The following is a 16,450-nucleotide window of genomic DNA, read 5'->3' as shown; positions in this document are numbered from 1 at the left end:
CCATAGGGACCCATAGGGACCCCATAGACACCCCATAGGGACCCATAGAAACCCCATAGGGACCCATAGTGACCCCATAGAGACCCCATAGGGACCCATAGAAACCCCATAGGGACCCATAGGGACCCCATAGACACCCCATAGGGACCCATAGAAACCCCATAGGGACCCATAGACACCCCATAGGGACCCATAGAAACCCCATAGGGACCCATAGGGACCCCATAGACACCCCATAGGGACCCATAGAAACCCCATAGAGACCCATAGGGACCCCATAGACACCCCATAGGGACCCATAGAAACCCCATAGGGACCCATAGGGACCCCATAGGGTCCTCATAGACAACCCATAGAGATCCATAGAGACCCCATAGAGACCCATAGGGACCCATAGGGACCCATAGTGACCCCATAGAGACCCCATAAGGACCCATATAAACCCCATAGGCACCCCATAGAGACCCCATAGAGACCCATAGGGACCCCATAGGGTCCCCATAGACACCCCATAGAGATCCATAGAGAGAAACCCATAGAGACCCCATAGGCATCCATAGAAACCTGATAATGTAGGGCTGCGCGAAAGTCTACGAAAGGGGGCGTGGCCTGCATAAAAGGGGGCGGGGTTAAGGTGTATGGGGGCGGGGCTTGATGGAAAGGGGGCGTCGCTAAAGGGGAAAAGTGGGCGTGGTCTGCGGCAAGGGGGCGGAGCTTGATGGAAAGGGGCGTCGCTAAAGGAGGGGGTGGGCGTGGTCTGCGGTAAGGGGGCGTGGTTTGCGGTAAGGGGGCGGGGTTAAGTGGGATGGGGGGGTGGGAATGCGAGGAGAGGAAATGGGGGGGAAGGGGGAGAGGAAATGGGATGAGGGGGAAACAAAGAGAGGAAATGGGGCAATGGAGAGGAAAGGGAGAAATGAGAAATGGGGGGGGGAGGGGAATGGGTGGGAAAACGGAGAAACGGAAACAAATGAGTGTGGGAATAGGGAGGGAAATGGGGATACGGGAAAATGGGTGGGAAATAGGAAAAAGGAAAGGGAAATGTGTGGGGAAAAGGATGGACGGTGCTGCCGCGGTCCCTTTAAATCTCAGCCCCGCCCCCTCGCCTCCCATTGGTCGAGCTCCACCCACCTAACATAATATCCTCATCTTATTGGTCGAGCCCATTGTCGATCATCCCGAAAAGAGCGGGCTGAAGTTTCGAGCTGTCACTCTATTGGCCGACTCTCACTGCCCATCACTCCGGGAGGCGGGCCGAACCTTCCATCTCTTCCCCACATTGGCCACCACTTCTCACCTCCCATTGGCTTGAAGCCCCCGCGGGGCGGGCCGAAAGCACACACTCTCGCACCCCATTGGATCTCTCTCCTCCGGTTGGGCTCATCGCCGCCTCCCATTGGCTTGAGGGCTCAGAGGGGCGGGCCGAAGCTTCCAGAAGAGCCGGGGCGGGGGAGGGGCCGCAAGATGAAGGCGATGGCGGAGTTGGGGCCGGGTTTGGGCAGCACCGGGTCGGGACCTCCGGGTTCGGTATCGCTGGCGGTCAGCAGCAGCCTCAGCGCTTTCTCCTCGCTGAGGCGTTACGGCACCGAGCTGAGCATCGGAGAGCTGAAGGTGGGGCTTTTAGGGGGGGTGGAGGCCTTGGGGGGGGGGGCTGGGAGGGCCTGGGTCTTCCTGAGGGGGGGTGATGGGGGGTAATGGGGCCTTAAGGGGGTCTGGGGTCCTTCAGTGGGGGGTAATGGGGGATAATGGGTCTTTGAGGGGGTCTGGGGTCCTTCAGTGGGGGGTAATGGGGGATAATGGGTCTTTAAGGGGGTCTGGGGGCCTTTAATGGGGCCTTAAGGGGGTCTGGGGGCCTTTAATGGGGCCTTAAGGGGGTCTGGGGGCCTTTAATGGGGGGTAATGGGGGATAATGGGGCCTTAAAGGGGTCTGGGGGCCTTTAATGGGGCCTTAAGGGGGTCTGGGAGGCTTTAATGGGGGGTAATGGGGGATAAAGGGGCCTTAAGGGGGTCTGGGGGCCTTTAATGGGGCCTTAAGGGGGTCTGGGAGGCTTTAATGGGGGGTAATGGGGGATAATGGGGCCTTAAGGGGGTCTGGGGTCGTTTAATGGAGCCTTAAGGGGGTCTGGGGGCCTTTAATGGGGGGTAATGGGGCCTTAAGGGGGTCTGGGGGCCTTTAATGGGGGTAATGGGGCCTTAAGGGGGTCTGGGGTCCTTCAGTGGGGGGTAATGGGGGATAATGGGGCTTTGAGGTGGGCTGGGGGCCTGTAATGGGGGATAATGGGGCCATAAGGGGGTCTGGGGTCGTTTAGTGAGGGATAACAGGGCCTTAAGGGGGTCTGGAGTCCTGTAATGGGGGAGTCTGGGGTCCTTCAATGGGGCCTTCATGGGGTCTGCGGTCCATTAATGAGGGGTAATGGGGGACAACGGGGCCTTAAGGGGGTCTGGGGTCCTTCAGTGGGCGGTAATGAGGGATAACAGGGCCTTAAAGGCGTCTGGGGTCGTTTAATGGGGTCTTAAGGGGGTCTGGGGTCCTTTAATGGGGGTAATGGGGCATTAAGGGGGTCTGGGGTCTTTTAATGGGGTATAATGGCACTTTAAAGGGGTCTGGGGTTGTTTAGTGAGGGATAACAGGGCCTTAAGGGGGTCTGGGGTCCTGTAATGAGTCCTTAAAGGGGTCTGGGGTCCATTAATGGGGGATAATGGGGCTTTAAGGGGGTCTGGGGTTGTTTATTGGGGCCTTAAAGGGGTCTGGGGTCGTTTAATGGGGTATAATGGTACGTTAAAGGGCTCTGGGGTCGTTTAATGGGGGATAATGGGGCCTTAAGGGGGTATGGGGTCATGTAGTGAGGGATAACTGGGCGTTAAGGGGGTCTGGGGTCCTATAATGGGGGGTAATGGGAGATAACAGGGCCTTAAAGGGGTCTGGGGTCATTTAATGGGGCCTTAAGGGGGACTGGGATCCTTTAATGGGGGTAATGGGGCTTTGAGGGGGTCTGGGGGCCTTTAATGGGGGCTTAAAGGGGTCTGGGGTCATTTAGTGAGGGATAACAGGGCATTAAGGGGGTCTGGGGTCCTTTAATAGGAGATAATGGGGCCTTGAGGGGGTCTGGGGTCGTTTAATGGGGGATAATGGATGGATCTGGAGCTGCTCAGTAGGACCCCATAACACCCTATAGGACCCCATGGAGCTCTGGGGGACCCTATAGGACCCAAATCTGACCCTATAGGACCCCGTGTGCCCCCACAGCAGAAGCTGGAGCTGGTGGTGGGGGTCGCAGCCCCATGGATGGAGCTGGATCTCCCTATAGGACCCTATAGGACCCCATGGGGTTCTGTGGGACCCCATAATATCCTATAGGACCACAAGAGGTTCTGTGGGGCCCTATAGGACCCAGATCTGACCCTATAGGATCCCGTGTGTCCCAACAGCGCAAGCTGGAGCTGGTGGTGGGGGTCGCAGCCCCATGGATGGAGCTGTAGGACCATGTAGGATCCCTTGGGGTCCTGTGGGGCCCTGTAGGACCCAGATGTGACCCTATAGGACCCAGATGTGATCCTATAGGACCCAGATCTGACCCTATAAGACCCCATGTGTCCCCACAGCGCAAGCTGGAGCTGGTGGTGGGGGTCGCAGCCCCATGGATGGAGCTGGAGCTGCTCTGTAGCACCCTATAGGACTCCATGGGGCTCTGGGTGACCCCATAACACCCTATAGCACCCCATGGGGTTCCATAGGACCCTATAGGACCTCATAGGATTCTGTAGGACTCCTCCATGACCCTATAGGACCCAGATCTGACCCTATCGGCCCCCATTTGTCCCCACAGCAGGAACTGGAGCTGGTGGTGGGGGTTGCAGCCCCAGGGATGGAGCTGGATCTCCCTATAGGACCCTATAGGACCCCATGGGGTTCTGTGGGACCCCATAATACCCTATAGGACCACATGAGGTTCTGTGGGGCCCTATAGGACCCAAATGTGACCCTATAAGACCCCATGTGTCCCCACAGCGCAAGCTGGAGCTGGTGGTGGGGGTCGCAGCCCCATGGATGGAGCTGTAGGACCATGTAGGATCCCTTGGGGTCCTGTGGGGCCCTGTAGGACCCAGATGTGACCCTGTAGGACCCAGATGTGACCCTGTAGGACCCAGATGTGACCCTATAGGACCCTGTGTGTCCCCACAGCGCAAGCTGGAGCTGGTGGTGGGGGTCGCAGCCCCATGGATGGAGCTGGAGCTGCGCGGTGCTGGCGGGGAGCTGCTGGCCCGACTGGAGCCCGACGACGCCCTGCTGGGTGCCTTCCCTGTCAGCGACGGCTGCGGGCTGCACGTGGGTCCCCAAAGTGTCCCCAGTGTGTCCCCAAAGTCCCCAGTGTCCCTTTGCTGTCCCCACATGTCCCCACTGTGGGTCCTCATCCGCATTTCCCCATACCCGCATCCCCAGCTCAGTCCCAATGTCCCCATTGTGTCCCCACGTCCCCAGCACAGCTCTGATGTCCCCTACATGTCCCCAAAGTCCCCAATATCCCAACATGTCCCCATTGTGTCCCCACACCACATCCCCACGTCCCCAGCACAGACCTGGTGTCCCCAGTGTCCCTTTGCTGTCCCCACACGTCCCCACCAGGGGTCTTCTCACCCCATTCCCCATCCCCACATCCCCAGCTCAGCCCCAACGTCCCCGTTGTGTCCCCACATCCCCAGCACAGCTCTGATGTCCCCTCTGTGTCCCCAAAGTCCCAACACGTCCCCATTGTGTCCCCACACCTCTTCCCCACGTCCCCAGCACAGCTCGGATGTCCCCTACATGTCCCCAAAGTGCCAACATGTCCCCATCCCCACACCCCATCACCAGCACAGACCTGGTGTCCCCAACGTCCCCTTGGTGTCCCCAATGTGTCCCCACCGGGGGTCTTCTCACCCCATTCCCCATCCCCAGCACAGCTCTGATGTCCCCAGTGTGTCCCCAAATGTCCCCAGTATGTCTTTGGTGTCCCCAAATGTCCCCAAGGGTGACCCCAGTGTCCCCAAACGTTCCCAGTCCAGGTCCCCACCCTCCATCTCCGTGTCCCCTGTGTCCCCCCCCATCACATCCCACACCCCATCCTCGGTGTCCCCAAAGTCCCCGATGTGTCCCCAACCTCCTCAGCTGTCCCCAAACGTCCCTATCAGGTTCCCACGCCCCATCCCCGTGTCCCCATGTGTCCCCAAGTCCTCCCTATATGTCCCCAACACCCCCACAAGCCTCATCCTGTGTCCCCAACCCGTTCTCATTGTCCCCAAGCTCTGTCACAGTGTCCCCACCCCATCCCCAAACCCCATCTTCGGTGTCCCCAATGTGTCCCAGCCCATTCCCAATGTCCCCAACCCGTCCCTGCTGTCCCCACCCCCCATCTTCAGTGTCCCCAACCTGTCCCACCCCCCTTCCCAATGTCCCCATTCCATTTTTGTTGTCCCCACCCCCTCTTCCCAGTATCCCCGACCCCCATCTTCCGTGTCCCCACCCTCTCATCCCTGCTGTCCCCAAACCCCATCTTCAATGTCCCCAACCTGTCCCACCCCCCATCTTTGGTGTCCCCAAATCCCATCTTTGGTGTCCCCAGTGTGTCCCATTCCCCCCCCTTCCCTGCTGTCCCCAACCCATCCCTGCTGTCCCCAGCCCCCATCTTCAGTGTCCCCAACCCGTCCCACCCAACCCGTCCCTGCTGTCCCCAAATCCCATCTTTGGTGTCCCCAACCTGTCCCACCCCCCCATCCCTGCTGTCCCCAACCCATCCCTGCTGTCCCCAAACCCCATCTTTGGTGTCCCCAACCCGTCCCACCCCCCTTTCCCAGTGTCCCCAACCCGTCCCTGCTGTCCCCAACCCCCATCCTCAGTGTCCCCAACCCGTCCCACCCCCTTTCCCAGTGTCCCCAACCCGTCCCTGCTGTCCCCAAACCCACACCCTTCATTCCCCCCTTTCACCCCCCAAACTGGGACCCGCCCCCCACCCAACTCCTTCCCCCCTGCCCCCCCTTGTCCCCAATTGTCCCCCCCTTGTCCCCAATTGTCCCCACAGGTGATAGACCGCAGCGGTGGGCGCATGGGGCAGTTTGAGGACGTGTCCCAGGTCCCCAAATACGAGATGGCTGACAGCGACTACGACAAACGCACAGGTGACACGTGTGTGTCCCCCCCCCCAGTGTCCCCCCCCCTGTCACCACCCCCCAGAACCTTTGTCCCCAATGTGCCACCACCACCCCGTCCCCATTGTGTCCCCACTGCTCCCCCCACCCCCCAATCCCCCATCTTGTCCCCAAGCAGTGCCACCACCCTGTCCCCATCATGTCACCCCCCCCAGCAGTGCCACCCCCTGTCCCCATCGTGCCCCCCCCATTGTCACTCTCTTTGTCCCCATTCCCCAGCAGTGTCACCTCCTGTCCCCCAATGTCCCCCAGCAGTGTCACCACCCCGTCCCCATTGTGTCACCCTCCCCCCAATCCCAGCAGTGCCATTTTGTCCCTATTCTGTCCCCCTCCCCCAGCAGCTGTGTCCCCCATTGTCCCCAGGTGTCCTTAAATGTCCCCCAGGGTTCCCCATTGTCCCCTCCAAGTGTCCCCAAGTGTCCTTAAGCGTCCCCAAGGGTCCCCCATTGTCCCCAGGTGTCCTAAGTGTCCCCAATTGTCCCCAGGTGTCCTTAAGTGTCCCTAAGGCTTCTCACAGTCCCCTCCAAGTGTCCCCATTGTCGCCTCCAAGCGTCCCCAAGGCTCCTCAGCACCACGACACCCATGTCCCCCATTGTCCCCATGTGTCCCAAGTGTCCCCAAGGGTCCCCCATTGTCCCCTGCTGTCCTTAAGTGTCCCCAAGGGTCCCCCATTGTCTCCAGCTGTCCCCATGTGTCCCCAAGGCTTCTCACAGTCCCCCCCATTGTCCCCAAGGGTCCCCTTTGGTCCCCTCCAAGCGTCCCCAAGGCCCCTCAGCGCCACGCCACCCGTGTCCCCAATTGTCCCCACATGTCCTTAAGTGTCCCCCAGGGTCCCCCATTGTCCCCAGCTGTCCTAAGTGTCCCTAAGGCTTCTCACAGTCCCCCCCATTGTCCCCTCCAAGTGTCCCCATTGTCCCCAGGTGTCCTTAAGTGTCCCCCAGGGTCCCCCATTGTCCCCTCCAAGCGTCCCCAAGGCCCCTCAGCACCACGCCACCCGTGTCCCCCATTGTCCCCATGTGTCCTTAAGTGTCCCCAAGCGTCCCCCATTGTCCTCAGGTGTCCTAAGTGTCCCTAAGGCTTCTCACAGTCCCCCCCACTGTCCCCTCCAAGTGTCCCCATTGTCCCCAGGTGTCCATAAGGGTCCCCATTGTCCCCTCCAAGCGTCCCCAAGGCTCCTCAGCACCACACCACCCGTGTCCCCCATTGTCCCCATGTGTCCCAAGTGTCCCCAAGGCTCCCCATTGTCCCCTGCTGTCCTTAAGTGTCCCTAAGGCTTCTCACAGTCCCCTCCAAGCGTCCCCAAGGCTCCTCAGCGCCACGCCACCCATGTCCCCCATTGTCCCCATGTGTCCCAAGTGTCCCCAAGGCTCCTCATTGTCCCCTGCTGTCCTTAAGGGTCCCCAAGGGTCCCCCATTGCTCCCAGGTGTCCTAAGTGTCCCTAAGGCTTCTCACAGTCCCCTCCAAGTGTCCCCATTGTCCCCTCCAAGCGTCCCCAAGGCTCCTCAGCACCACGACACCCGTGTCCCCCATTGTCCCCATGTGTCCCAAGTGTCCCCAAGGCTCCCCATTGTCCCCTGCTGTCCTTAAGTGTCCCCAAGGGTCCCCCATTGCTCCCAGGTGTCCTAAGTGTCCCTAAGGCTTCTCACAGTCCCCCCCATTGTCCCCTCCAAGTGTCCCCATTGTCCCCAGGTGTCCTTAAGTGTCCCCCAGGGTCCCCATTGTCCCCTCCAAGCGTCCCCAAGGCTCCTCAGCGCCACGCCACCCATGTCCCCATGTGTCCCAAGGGTCCCCCATTGTCCCCTGCTGTCCTTAAGTGTCCCCAAGGGTCCCCCATTGTCTCCAGCTGTCCCCATGTGTCCCCAAGGCTTCTCACAGTCCCCCCCATTGTCCCCAAGGGTCCCCTTTGGTCCCCTCCAAGTGTCCCCAAGGCTCCTCAGCGCCACGCCACCCGTGTCCCCAATTGTCCCCACATGTCCTTAAGTGTCCCCCAGGGTCCCCCATTGTCCCCAGGTGTCCTAAGTGTCCCTAAGGCTTCTCACAGTCCCCCCCATTGTCCCCTCCAAGTGTCCCCATTGTCCCCAGGTGTCCTTAAGTGTCCCCCAGGGTCCCCCATTGTCCCCTCCAAGCGTCCCCAAGGCCCCTCAGCACCACGCCACCCGTGTCCCCAATTGTCCCCACATGTCCTTAAGTGTCCCCCAGGGTCCCCCATTGTCCCCAGGTGTCCTAAGTGTCCCTAAGGCTTCTCACAGTCCCCCCCATTGTCCCCTCCAAGTGTCCCCATTGTCCCCATGTGTCCTTAAGTGTCCCCCAGGGTCCCCCATTGTCCCCATGTGTCCTTAAGTGTCCCCAAGCGTCCCCCATTGTCCTCAGGTGTCCTAAGTGTCCCTAAGGCTTCTCACAGTCCCCACCATTGTCCCTCAGGGTCCCCCACTGTCCCCTCCAAGTGTCCCCATTGTCCCCAGGTGTCCATAAGGGTCCCCATTGTCCCCTCCAAGCGTCCCCAAGGCTCCTCAGCACCACACCACCCATGTCCCCCATGTGTCCCAAGTGTCCCCAAGGCTCCCCATTGTCCCCTGCTGTCCTTAAGTGTCCCCAAGGGTCCCCCATTGGCTCCAGCTGTCCCCATGTGTCCCCAAGGCTTCTCACAGTCCCCCCCATTGTCCCCAAGGGTCCCCTTTGGTCCCCTCCAAGTGTCCCCAAGGCCCCTCAGCGCCACGCCACCCGTGTCCCCAATTGTCCCCACATGTCCTTAAGTGTCCCCCAGGGTCCCCCATTGTCCCCAGGTGTCCTAAGTGTCCCTAAGGCTTCTCACAGTCCCCCCCATTGTCCCCTCCAAGTGTCCCCATTGTCCCCAGGTGTCCATAAGGGTCCCCATTGTCCCCTCCAAGCGTCCCCAAGGCCCCTCAGCGCCACGCCACCCATGTCCCCCATTGTCCCCATGTGTCCCAAGTGTCCCCAAGGCTCCTCATTGTCCCCTGCTGTCCTTAAGTGTCCCCAAGGCTCCCCCATTGCTCCCAGGTGTCCTAAGTGTCCCTAAGGCTTCTCACAGTCCCCCCCACTGTCCCCTCCAAGTGTCCCCATTGTCCCCAGGTGTCCTTAAGTGTCCCCCAGGGTCCCCCATTGTCCCCTCCAAGCGTCCCCAAGGCCCCTCAGCACCACGCCACCCGTGTCCCCCATTGTCCCCATGTGTCCTTAAGTGTCCCCAAGCGTCCCCCATTGTCCTCAGGTGTCCTAAGTGTCCCTAAGGCTTCTCACAGTCCCCACCATTGTCCCTCAGGGTCCCCCACTGTCCCCTCCAAGTGTCCCCATTGTCCCCAGGTGTCCATAAGGGTCCCCATTGTCCCCTCCAAGCGTCCCCAAGGCTCCTCAGCACCACACCACCCATGTCCCCCATTGTCCCCATGTGTCCCAAGTGTCCCCAAGGCTCCCCATTGTCCCCTGCTGTCCTTAAGTGTCCCCAAGGGTCCCCCATTGGCTCCAGCTGTCCCCATGTGTCCCCAAGGCTTCTCACAGTCCCCCCCATTGTCCCCAAGGGTCCCCTTTGGTCCCCTCCAAGTGTCCCCAAGGCTCCTCAGCGCCACGCCACCCGTGTCCCCAATTGTCCCCACATGTCCTTAAGTGTCCCCCAGGGTCCCCCATTGTCCCCAGGTGTCCTAAGTGTCCCTAAGGCTTCTCACAGTCCCCCCCATTGTCCCCTCCAAGTGTCCCCATTGTCCCCAGGTGTCCTTAAGTGTCCCCCAGGGTCCCCCATTGTCCCCTCCAAGCGTCCCCAAGGCTCCTCAGCGCCACGCCACCTGTGTCCCCCATTGTCCCCATGTGTCCCAAGTGTCCCCAAGGCTCCCCATTGTCCCCTGCTGTCCTTAAGTGTCCCTAAGGCTTCTCACAGTCCCCTCCAAGTGTCCCCATTGTCCCCTCCAAGCGTCCCCAAGGCTCCTCAGCACCACGACACCCATGTCCCCCATTGTCCCCATGTGTCCCAAGTGTCCCCAAGGCTCCTCATTGTCCCCTGCTGTCCTTAAGTGTCCCCAAGGGTCCCCCATTGTCTCCAGCTGTCCCCATGTGTCCCCAAGGCTTCTCACAGTCCCCCCCATTGTCCCCAAGGGTCCCCTTTGGTCCCCTCCAAGTGTCCCCAAGGCTCCTCAGCGCCACGCCACCCGTGTCCCCAATTGTCCCCACATGTCCTTAAGTGTCCCCCAGGGTCCCCCATTGTCCCCAGGTGTCCTAAGTGTCCCTAAGGCTTCTCACAGTCCCCCCCATTGTCCCCTCCAAGTGTCCCCATTGTCCCCAGGTGTCCTTAAGTGTCCCCCAGGGTCCCCCATTGTCCCCTCCAAGCGTCCCCAAGGCCCCTCAGCACCACGCCACCCGTGTCCCCCATTGTCCCCATGTGTCCTTAAGTGTCCCCAAGCGTCCCCCATTGTCCTCAGGTGTCCTAAGTGTCCCTAAGGCTTCTCACAGTCCCCACCATTGTCCCTCAGGGTCCCCCACTGTCCCCTCCAAGTGTCCCCATTGTCCCCAGGTGTCCATAAGGGTCCCCATTGTCCCCTCCAAGCGTCCCCAAGGCTCCTCAGCACCACACCACCCATGTCCCCCATTGTCCCCATGTGTCCCAAGTGTCCCCAAGGCTCCCCATTGTCCCCTGCTGTCCTTAAGTGTCCCCAAGGGTCCCCCATTGGCTCCAGCTGTCCCCATGTGTCCCCAAGGCTTCTCACAGTCCCCCCCATTGTCCCCAAGGGTCCCCTTTGGTCCCCTCCAAGTGTCCCCAAGGCTCCTCAGCGCCACGCCACCCGTGTCCCCAATTGTCCCCACATGTCCTTAAGTGTCCCCCAGGGTCCCCCATTGTCCCCAGGTGTCCTAAGTGTCCCTAAGGCTTCTCACAGTCCCCCCCATTGTCCCCTCCAAGTGTCCCCATTGTCCCCAGGTGTCCTTAAGTGTCCCCCAGGGTCCCCCATTGTCCCCTCCAAGCGTCCCCAAGGCTCCTCAGCGCCACGCCACCTGTGTCCCCCATTGTCCCCATGTGTCCCAAGTGTCCCCAAGGCTCCTCATTGTCCCCTGCTGTCCTTAAGTGTCCCCAAGGCTCCCCATTGTCCCCTGCTGTCCTTAAGTGTCCCTAAGGCTTCTCACAGTCCCCTCCAAGTGTCCCCATTGTCCCCTCCAAGCGTCCCCAAGGCTCCTCAGCACCACGACACCCATGTCCCCCATTGTCCCCATGTGTCCCAAGTGTCCCCAAGGCTCCTCATTGTCCCCTGCTGTCCTTAAGTGTCCCCAAGGGTCCCCCATTGTCTCCAGCTGTCCCCATGTGTCCCCAAGGCTTCTCACAGTCCCCCCCATTGTCCCCAAGGGTCCCCTTTGGTCCCCTCCAAGTGTCCCCAAGGCTCCTCAGCGCCACGCCACCCGTGTCCCCAATTGTCCCCACATGTCCTTAAGTGTCCCCCAGGGTCCCCCATTGTCCCCAGGTGTCCTAAGTGTCCCTAAGGCTTCTCACAGTCCCCCCCATTGTCCCCTCCAAGTGTCCCCATTGTCCCCAGGTGTCCTTAAGTGTCCCCCAGGGTCCCCCATTGTCCCCTCCAAGCGTCCCCAAGGCCCCTCAGCACCACGCCACCCGTGTCCCCCATTGTCCCCATGTGTCCTTAAGTGTCCCCAAGCGTCCCCCATTGTCCTCAGGTGTCCTAAGTGTCCCTAAGGCTTCTCACAGTCCCCACCATTGTCCCTCAGGGTCCCCCACTGTCCCCTCCAAGTGTCCCCATTGTCCCCAGGTGTCCATAAGGGTCCCCATTGTCCCCTCCAAGCGTCCCCAAGGCTCCTCAGCACCACGCCACCCGTGTCCCCCATTGTCCCCATGTGTCCCAAGCGTCCCCAAGGCCCCTCAGCGCCACGCCACCCACGTCCCCCTGTCCCCCCCCTCCCCAATTTCCCCCCCCAGACTCGGTCCGTTCCTTCCTCCGCCGGCGCCGCTGGGGCCGTTTTGATGCGGAAGCTGAGCGGCAGCGCGGGGCGGAAGAGGAGCAGCGGCGGGCGGAGGAAGCGGAGCTGGCAGCCAGCATGAGCCCAGGCTGCCGCTGCCTCGTCAGCATCCCCGGGCAGCCCCAGCACCGGGGCACCATCGCCTACGTGGGTACGGCCCGGCACCCGAACAGCCACCGGGAGACACCGTGAGGAACCACGGTGCTCAGCCCCCCGTTCGCTTTTAACATCTTCCCCCCCTTTCCTTTCCTTTCCCTTTCCCCCCCTTTCCCTTCCCTTCCCTTCCCCCCTTTCCTTTCCCTTCCCTTCCCCCCTTTCCTTTCCTTTCCCTTCCCTTCCCCCCTTTCCTTTCCCTTCCCTTCCCCCCTTTCCTTTCCCTTCCCTTCCCCCCTTTCCTTTCCCTTCCCTTCCCCCCTTTCCCTTCCTTTCCCTTCCCCCCTTTCCCTTCCTTTCCCTTCCCCCCTTTCCTTTCCTTTCCCTTCCCTTCCCCCCTTTCCTTTCCTTTCCCTTCCCTTCCCCCCTTTCCTTTCCTTTCCCTTCCCTTCCCCCCTTTCCTTTCCTTTCCCTTCCCTTCCCCCCTTTCCTTTCCTTTCCCTTCCCTTCCCCCCTTTCCTTTCCCTTCCCCCCCTTCCTTTCCTTTCCCTTCCCCCCCTTTCCTTTCCTTTCCCTTCCCCCCCTTTCCTTTCCTTTCCCTTCCCCCCCTTTCCTTCCCCTTCCCTTCCCCCCCTTTCCTTTCCCTTCCCTTCCCCCCCTTTCCTTTCCTTTCCCTTCCCTTCCCCCCCTTTCCTTTCCCTTCCCTTCCCCCCCTTTCCTTTCCTTTCCCTTCCCCCCCTTTCCTTTCCCTTCCCCCCCTTTCCTTTCCCTTCCCCCCTCCTCCCTCCCTCCCTCCCTGCCTCCCTCTCTTCCCCCATGCCTCCTCCCTTCCTTCCCCCCTGCCTCCTCCCTCCCTCCTTCCCTCCCTCCCTGCCTCCTCCCTCCCTGCCTCCTTCCTTCCTTCCCCCCTGCCTCCCTCCCTGTCTCTTTCTCCCTCCCTGCCTCCCTCCCTCCTTCCTCTCTTCCTCCCTCCCTCCCCCCTCCCTCCCTCCCTGCCTCCCTCCCTTCCTTCCTTCCTTCCCCCCTGCCTCCCTCCCTGTCTCTTTCTTCCTCCCTGCCTTCCCCCCTCCCTTCCCCCCTCCCTGCCTTCCTTCCTCCCTGCAGGACTGACTGACTTCAAACCCGGACATTGGGTGGGGATCCACTACGATGAGCCCGTGGGTAAACATGATGGCAGGTACGGGGCACTCAGTGTCACCAGGGGTCCCCAAATGGCCCCTGGGGTCCCCAAGGGTCTCCCGTTGTCCCCAAATGGCTTCGTGTCCTAATAGGGTCCTACTGGCCCCCGGCACAATGGCAGAGGTGGCCCCTGGGGTTCCTATAGATGACCCCAAATGTCCACAGGTGTCCCCAAGTGCCATAGGGGTCCTCCGGTGCCCATAAGTGTCCTGAAAGGTGTCCCCAAATGCCTATGGGTGTCTCCAAGAGTCCATAGGTGTCCCTGAGTGCCCATATCTGTCCCCAAATGCCCACAGATGTCCCCAAGTGCCACAGGGGTCCCCAAATGTTCATAGATGTCCCTAATTGTCCACAGATGGCCCCAAATGCCCACAGGTGTCCCCAAATGTCCATAGATGTCCCCAAGTGCAATAGGGGTCCTCAGGTCCCCATAGGGGTCCCTGAATGTCCACAGGTGTCCCCAAATGTCTACAGGTGTCCCCAGATGCCCATAGATGTCCCCAAACGCCCACAGATGACCCGAAATGCCCACAGGTGTCCCCAAACGCCCACAGATGACCCCAAATGCCCACATCTGTTCCCAAATATCCACAGGTGTCCCTAGTTGCCCACAGGTGTCCCCAAATGCCCACAGGGGTCCCCAAATGCCCGTTATCTGTCCCCAAACGCCCACAGATGACCCGAAATGCCCACAGGTGTCCCCAAATGCCCACAGATGACCCCAAATGCCCGTTATCTGCCCCCAAATGCCCACATATGACCACAAATGCTCGCAGATGACCCCAAATGCCATATATTGTCCGTAGGTGCCCCCAAACCCCCGTTATCTGTCCCCAAACGCCCGGATCTGACCCCAAATCCCCCCCCCCCGTCCCCGCAGCGTCGGCGGCCGCCGTTACTTCAGTTGCCCCTCGCCGTACGGAGCCTTCGTGCGGCCGCAGCGCGTCACCGTCGGGGATTTCCCTGCGGAGGACGACGGCTTGGATGAGCTGTGAGCGAATCGGGGACAAAAGGCCTCGAGCTGTGGCACGGCTTCCGCCTCCGCTCCTCGTCCTCGCGCTGCCGTTCGCTTCCTCGGGCGCCGCTCCGTCCCCACGGCGCCCCCGAAGCCGACGCTCCGTTCGCTGCCGGACGGGGCGGCACCCAAACCCGTCCCCGAACCCGGCGTTTCTCACCCCGGAACGGAGCCGCTTTCGGCGCGCTGCCAGCGCCGCGTCCGACACGACTTCCGGTTCCGGGGCCGAAGGTGCTTCCGGTTCCGGGTCGGCGCCGCCGCGGGTCGGCTGGTGGGCGGGGCTGGTCGAGGGAGGGGCGGGGCTTCTCGAAGGCGCCGGGGGCGGGAAAGGGGGGCGGGGCCCTGGAAAAGGGGCGGGGCTGAGAGAGAGGGGGCGGGGCTGAGGGAGGGGGCGTGGCCTCTCGGAGCCACGTGGCTGCTGGCGGGAAGCGCGGGCGCGTTTTGCCTCCGTTCCTCGACTGCCACGTGCGGATCCCCCCCCCCTTTTCTCCCACCCCCCAACTTCCCTCCCCCCAATTCCCCCATTTTGCCCCACGTTTCCCCCAAATTCCCCGTCGTCGCTCCTCACTTTCTCCGTCCCTCACCTCCCTCGTGCAAATTCCCCCGTTTTCCCCCAAAATCGCCCCCAATTGCCCCCACGATCCCCCCATCTCTCCCATCCCCGAGCCGCCCTCGTCCAAACTCCCCCGTTTTCCCCCAAATTCCCCCATTTGCCTTCAGATTTCCCCATCGTCCCTCAGTTTCCCCCTCTATCTCTGACCTCCCTCATCCTAACCCCCCCATTTCCCCCCAGATTCCCCACCATCCCTCCATTTCTCGAATCCCCCAACTTCCCCTATCCAAACTTCCCCATTTTCCCCCCACAATCCCCCAATTTCTCCCATCCCCAACCTTCCCTCCTCCAAATTCCCCCATTTCCCCCCCCAAATCCCCCAATCTCTCCCATCGCCAACCTTCCCTCCTCCAAATTCCCCCATTTTTCCCCCAAATCCCCCCCCAAACTCCCCCCAAACCCCCCAATTTCTCCCATCCCCAACCTTCCCTCCTCCAAATTCCCCCATTTCCCCCCCCCAAATCCCCCAATTTCTGCCATCATCCCCAACCTTCCCTCGCCCAAACTCCCCCATTTTCCCCCCCCAACCCCCCCTACCCCCCTCCAATTCCCCCAACTCCTCCCAATCCAATCCCTCCCCCCCAAATAAAACCCCAAATCCCCCCCCCGCCGCATCACAACACCCGACGTGGGGGGGGTCGTTTTTCTTCCTTTTTTTTTTGTTCTTTTGCTTTGTTTTGTGTTTTGTTTCTCTTTCAATTCAGCAGTAAAAGGGGCCCCTCCGGCCCCGAAGCGTTTAACGCTTCTCACGCAACTGTCGGCCCCTGGAAACGCCGCCGAAATCAAAAAGCAAAATAAAAAAATAATAATAATTAAAAAAAAAAGCGTTAAAAACATCCTTAAAAGAAGCCAAAAAAAAAAAAGAAAGAAAAAAAAAGGGGGGGGGGAAAAAGCGTTAAAAACATCCTTAAAAGAAGCGAGAAAGGAAAGGGAAGGAAAGGGAAAGGAAGGGAAGGGAAAAGGGAAAAGGAAAAGGAAAAGGGGGAAAGGGAAAGGAGAGGGGAAAGGAGAGGGGAGGAAAAAGAAGAAGAAAAAGGAGAGGAAAAAGGAGAGGAAAGAGGAAAAAGGAAAAAGGAGAGGAAAGAAGAGAAGGAGAGGAGAGGAGAGGAGAGGAGAGGAGAGGAGAGGAGAGGAGAGGAGAGGAGAGGAGAGGAGAGGAGAGGAGAGGAGAGGAGAGGAGAGGAGAGGAGAGGGGAAAGGAAAGGGGAAAGGAAAGGGGAAAGGAAAGGGGAAAGGAAAGGGGAAAGGAAAGGGGAAAGGAGGGGAAAGGAAAGAAGGAAAGGAAAGGAGGGGAAAGGAGAGGAAAGGAGAGGAAAGAGGAAAGGAGAGGAAAGAGGAAAGGAGAGGAAAGGAAAGGGGAGAGGAGAGGGGAAAGGAAAGGAAAGGAGAGGGGAAAGGAGAGGAAAGG

The 16,450-nt window shown here is 60.4% G+C and overlaps 1 protein-coding gene and 1 long non-coding RNA gene across 3 annotated transcripts; both read left to right on the top strand.

Annotated features, from left to right (window-relative positions):
- The first annotated feature begins 1,422 nt into the window (after positions 1-1,422).
- Positions 1,423-14,647, top strand: TBCB (tubulin folding cofactor B). Its single transcript, XM_090129889.1, has 6 exons — positions 1,423-1,608; positions 4,181-4,324; positions 6,054-6,150; positions 12,102-12,293; positions 13,340-13,412; positions 14,295-14,647. The coding sequence occupies exons 1-6, from the start codon at positions 1,462-1,464 to the stop codon at positions 14,407-14,409; spliced, it is 768 nt and encodes a 255-aa protein (XP_089986015.1). The 5' UTR covers positions 1,423-1,461; the 3' UTR covers positions 14,410-14,647.
- Positions 6,906-11,482, top strand: LOC149913390 (uncharacterized). 2 transcript variants are annotated; one of them, XR_016461275.1, is made up of 3 exons: positions 6,906-7,048; positions 8,046-9,849; positions 10,252-11,482. It is a non-coding gene; the product is annotated as an uncharacterized LOC149913390 (long non-coding RNA). The 2 variants fall into 2 exon arrangements; XR_016461276.1 differs by lacking the exon at positions 6,906-7,048 and adding an exon at positions 7,628-7,818.
- Positions 14,648-16,450: the final 1,803 nt, after the last annotated feature.

This window comes from Phasianus colchicus, chromosome 38, assembly GCF_987193195.1.
Source record: "Phasianus colchicus chromosome 38, bPhaCol1.hap1.1, whole genome shotgun sequence".
In the NCBI taxonomy this organism is placed as follows: domain Eukaryota; kingdom Metazoa; phylum Chordata; class Aves; order Galliformes; family Phasianidae; genus Phasianus; species Phasianus colchicus.
Note: the sequence above shows the minus strand (reverse complement) of the source record. Positions and strands in the feature narration are given on the sequence as shown.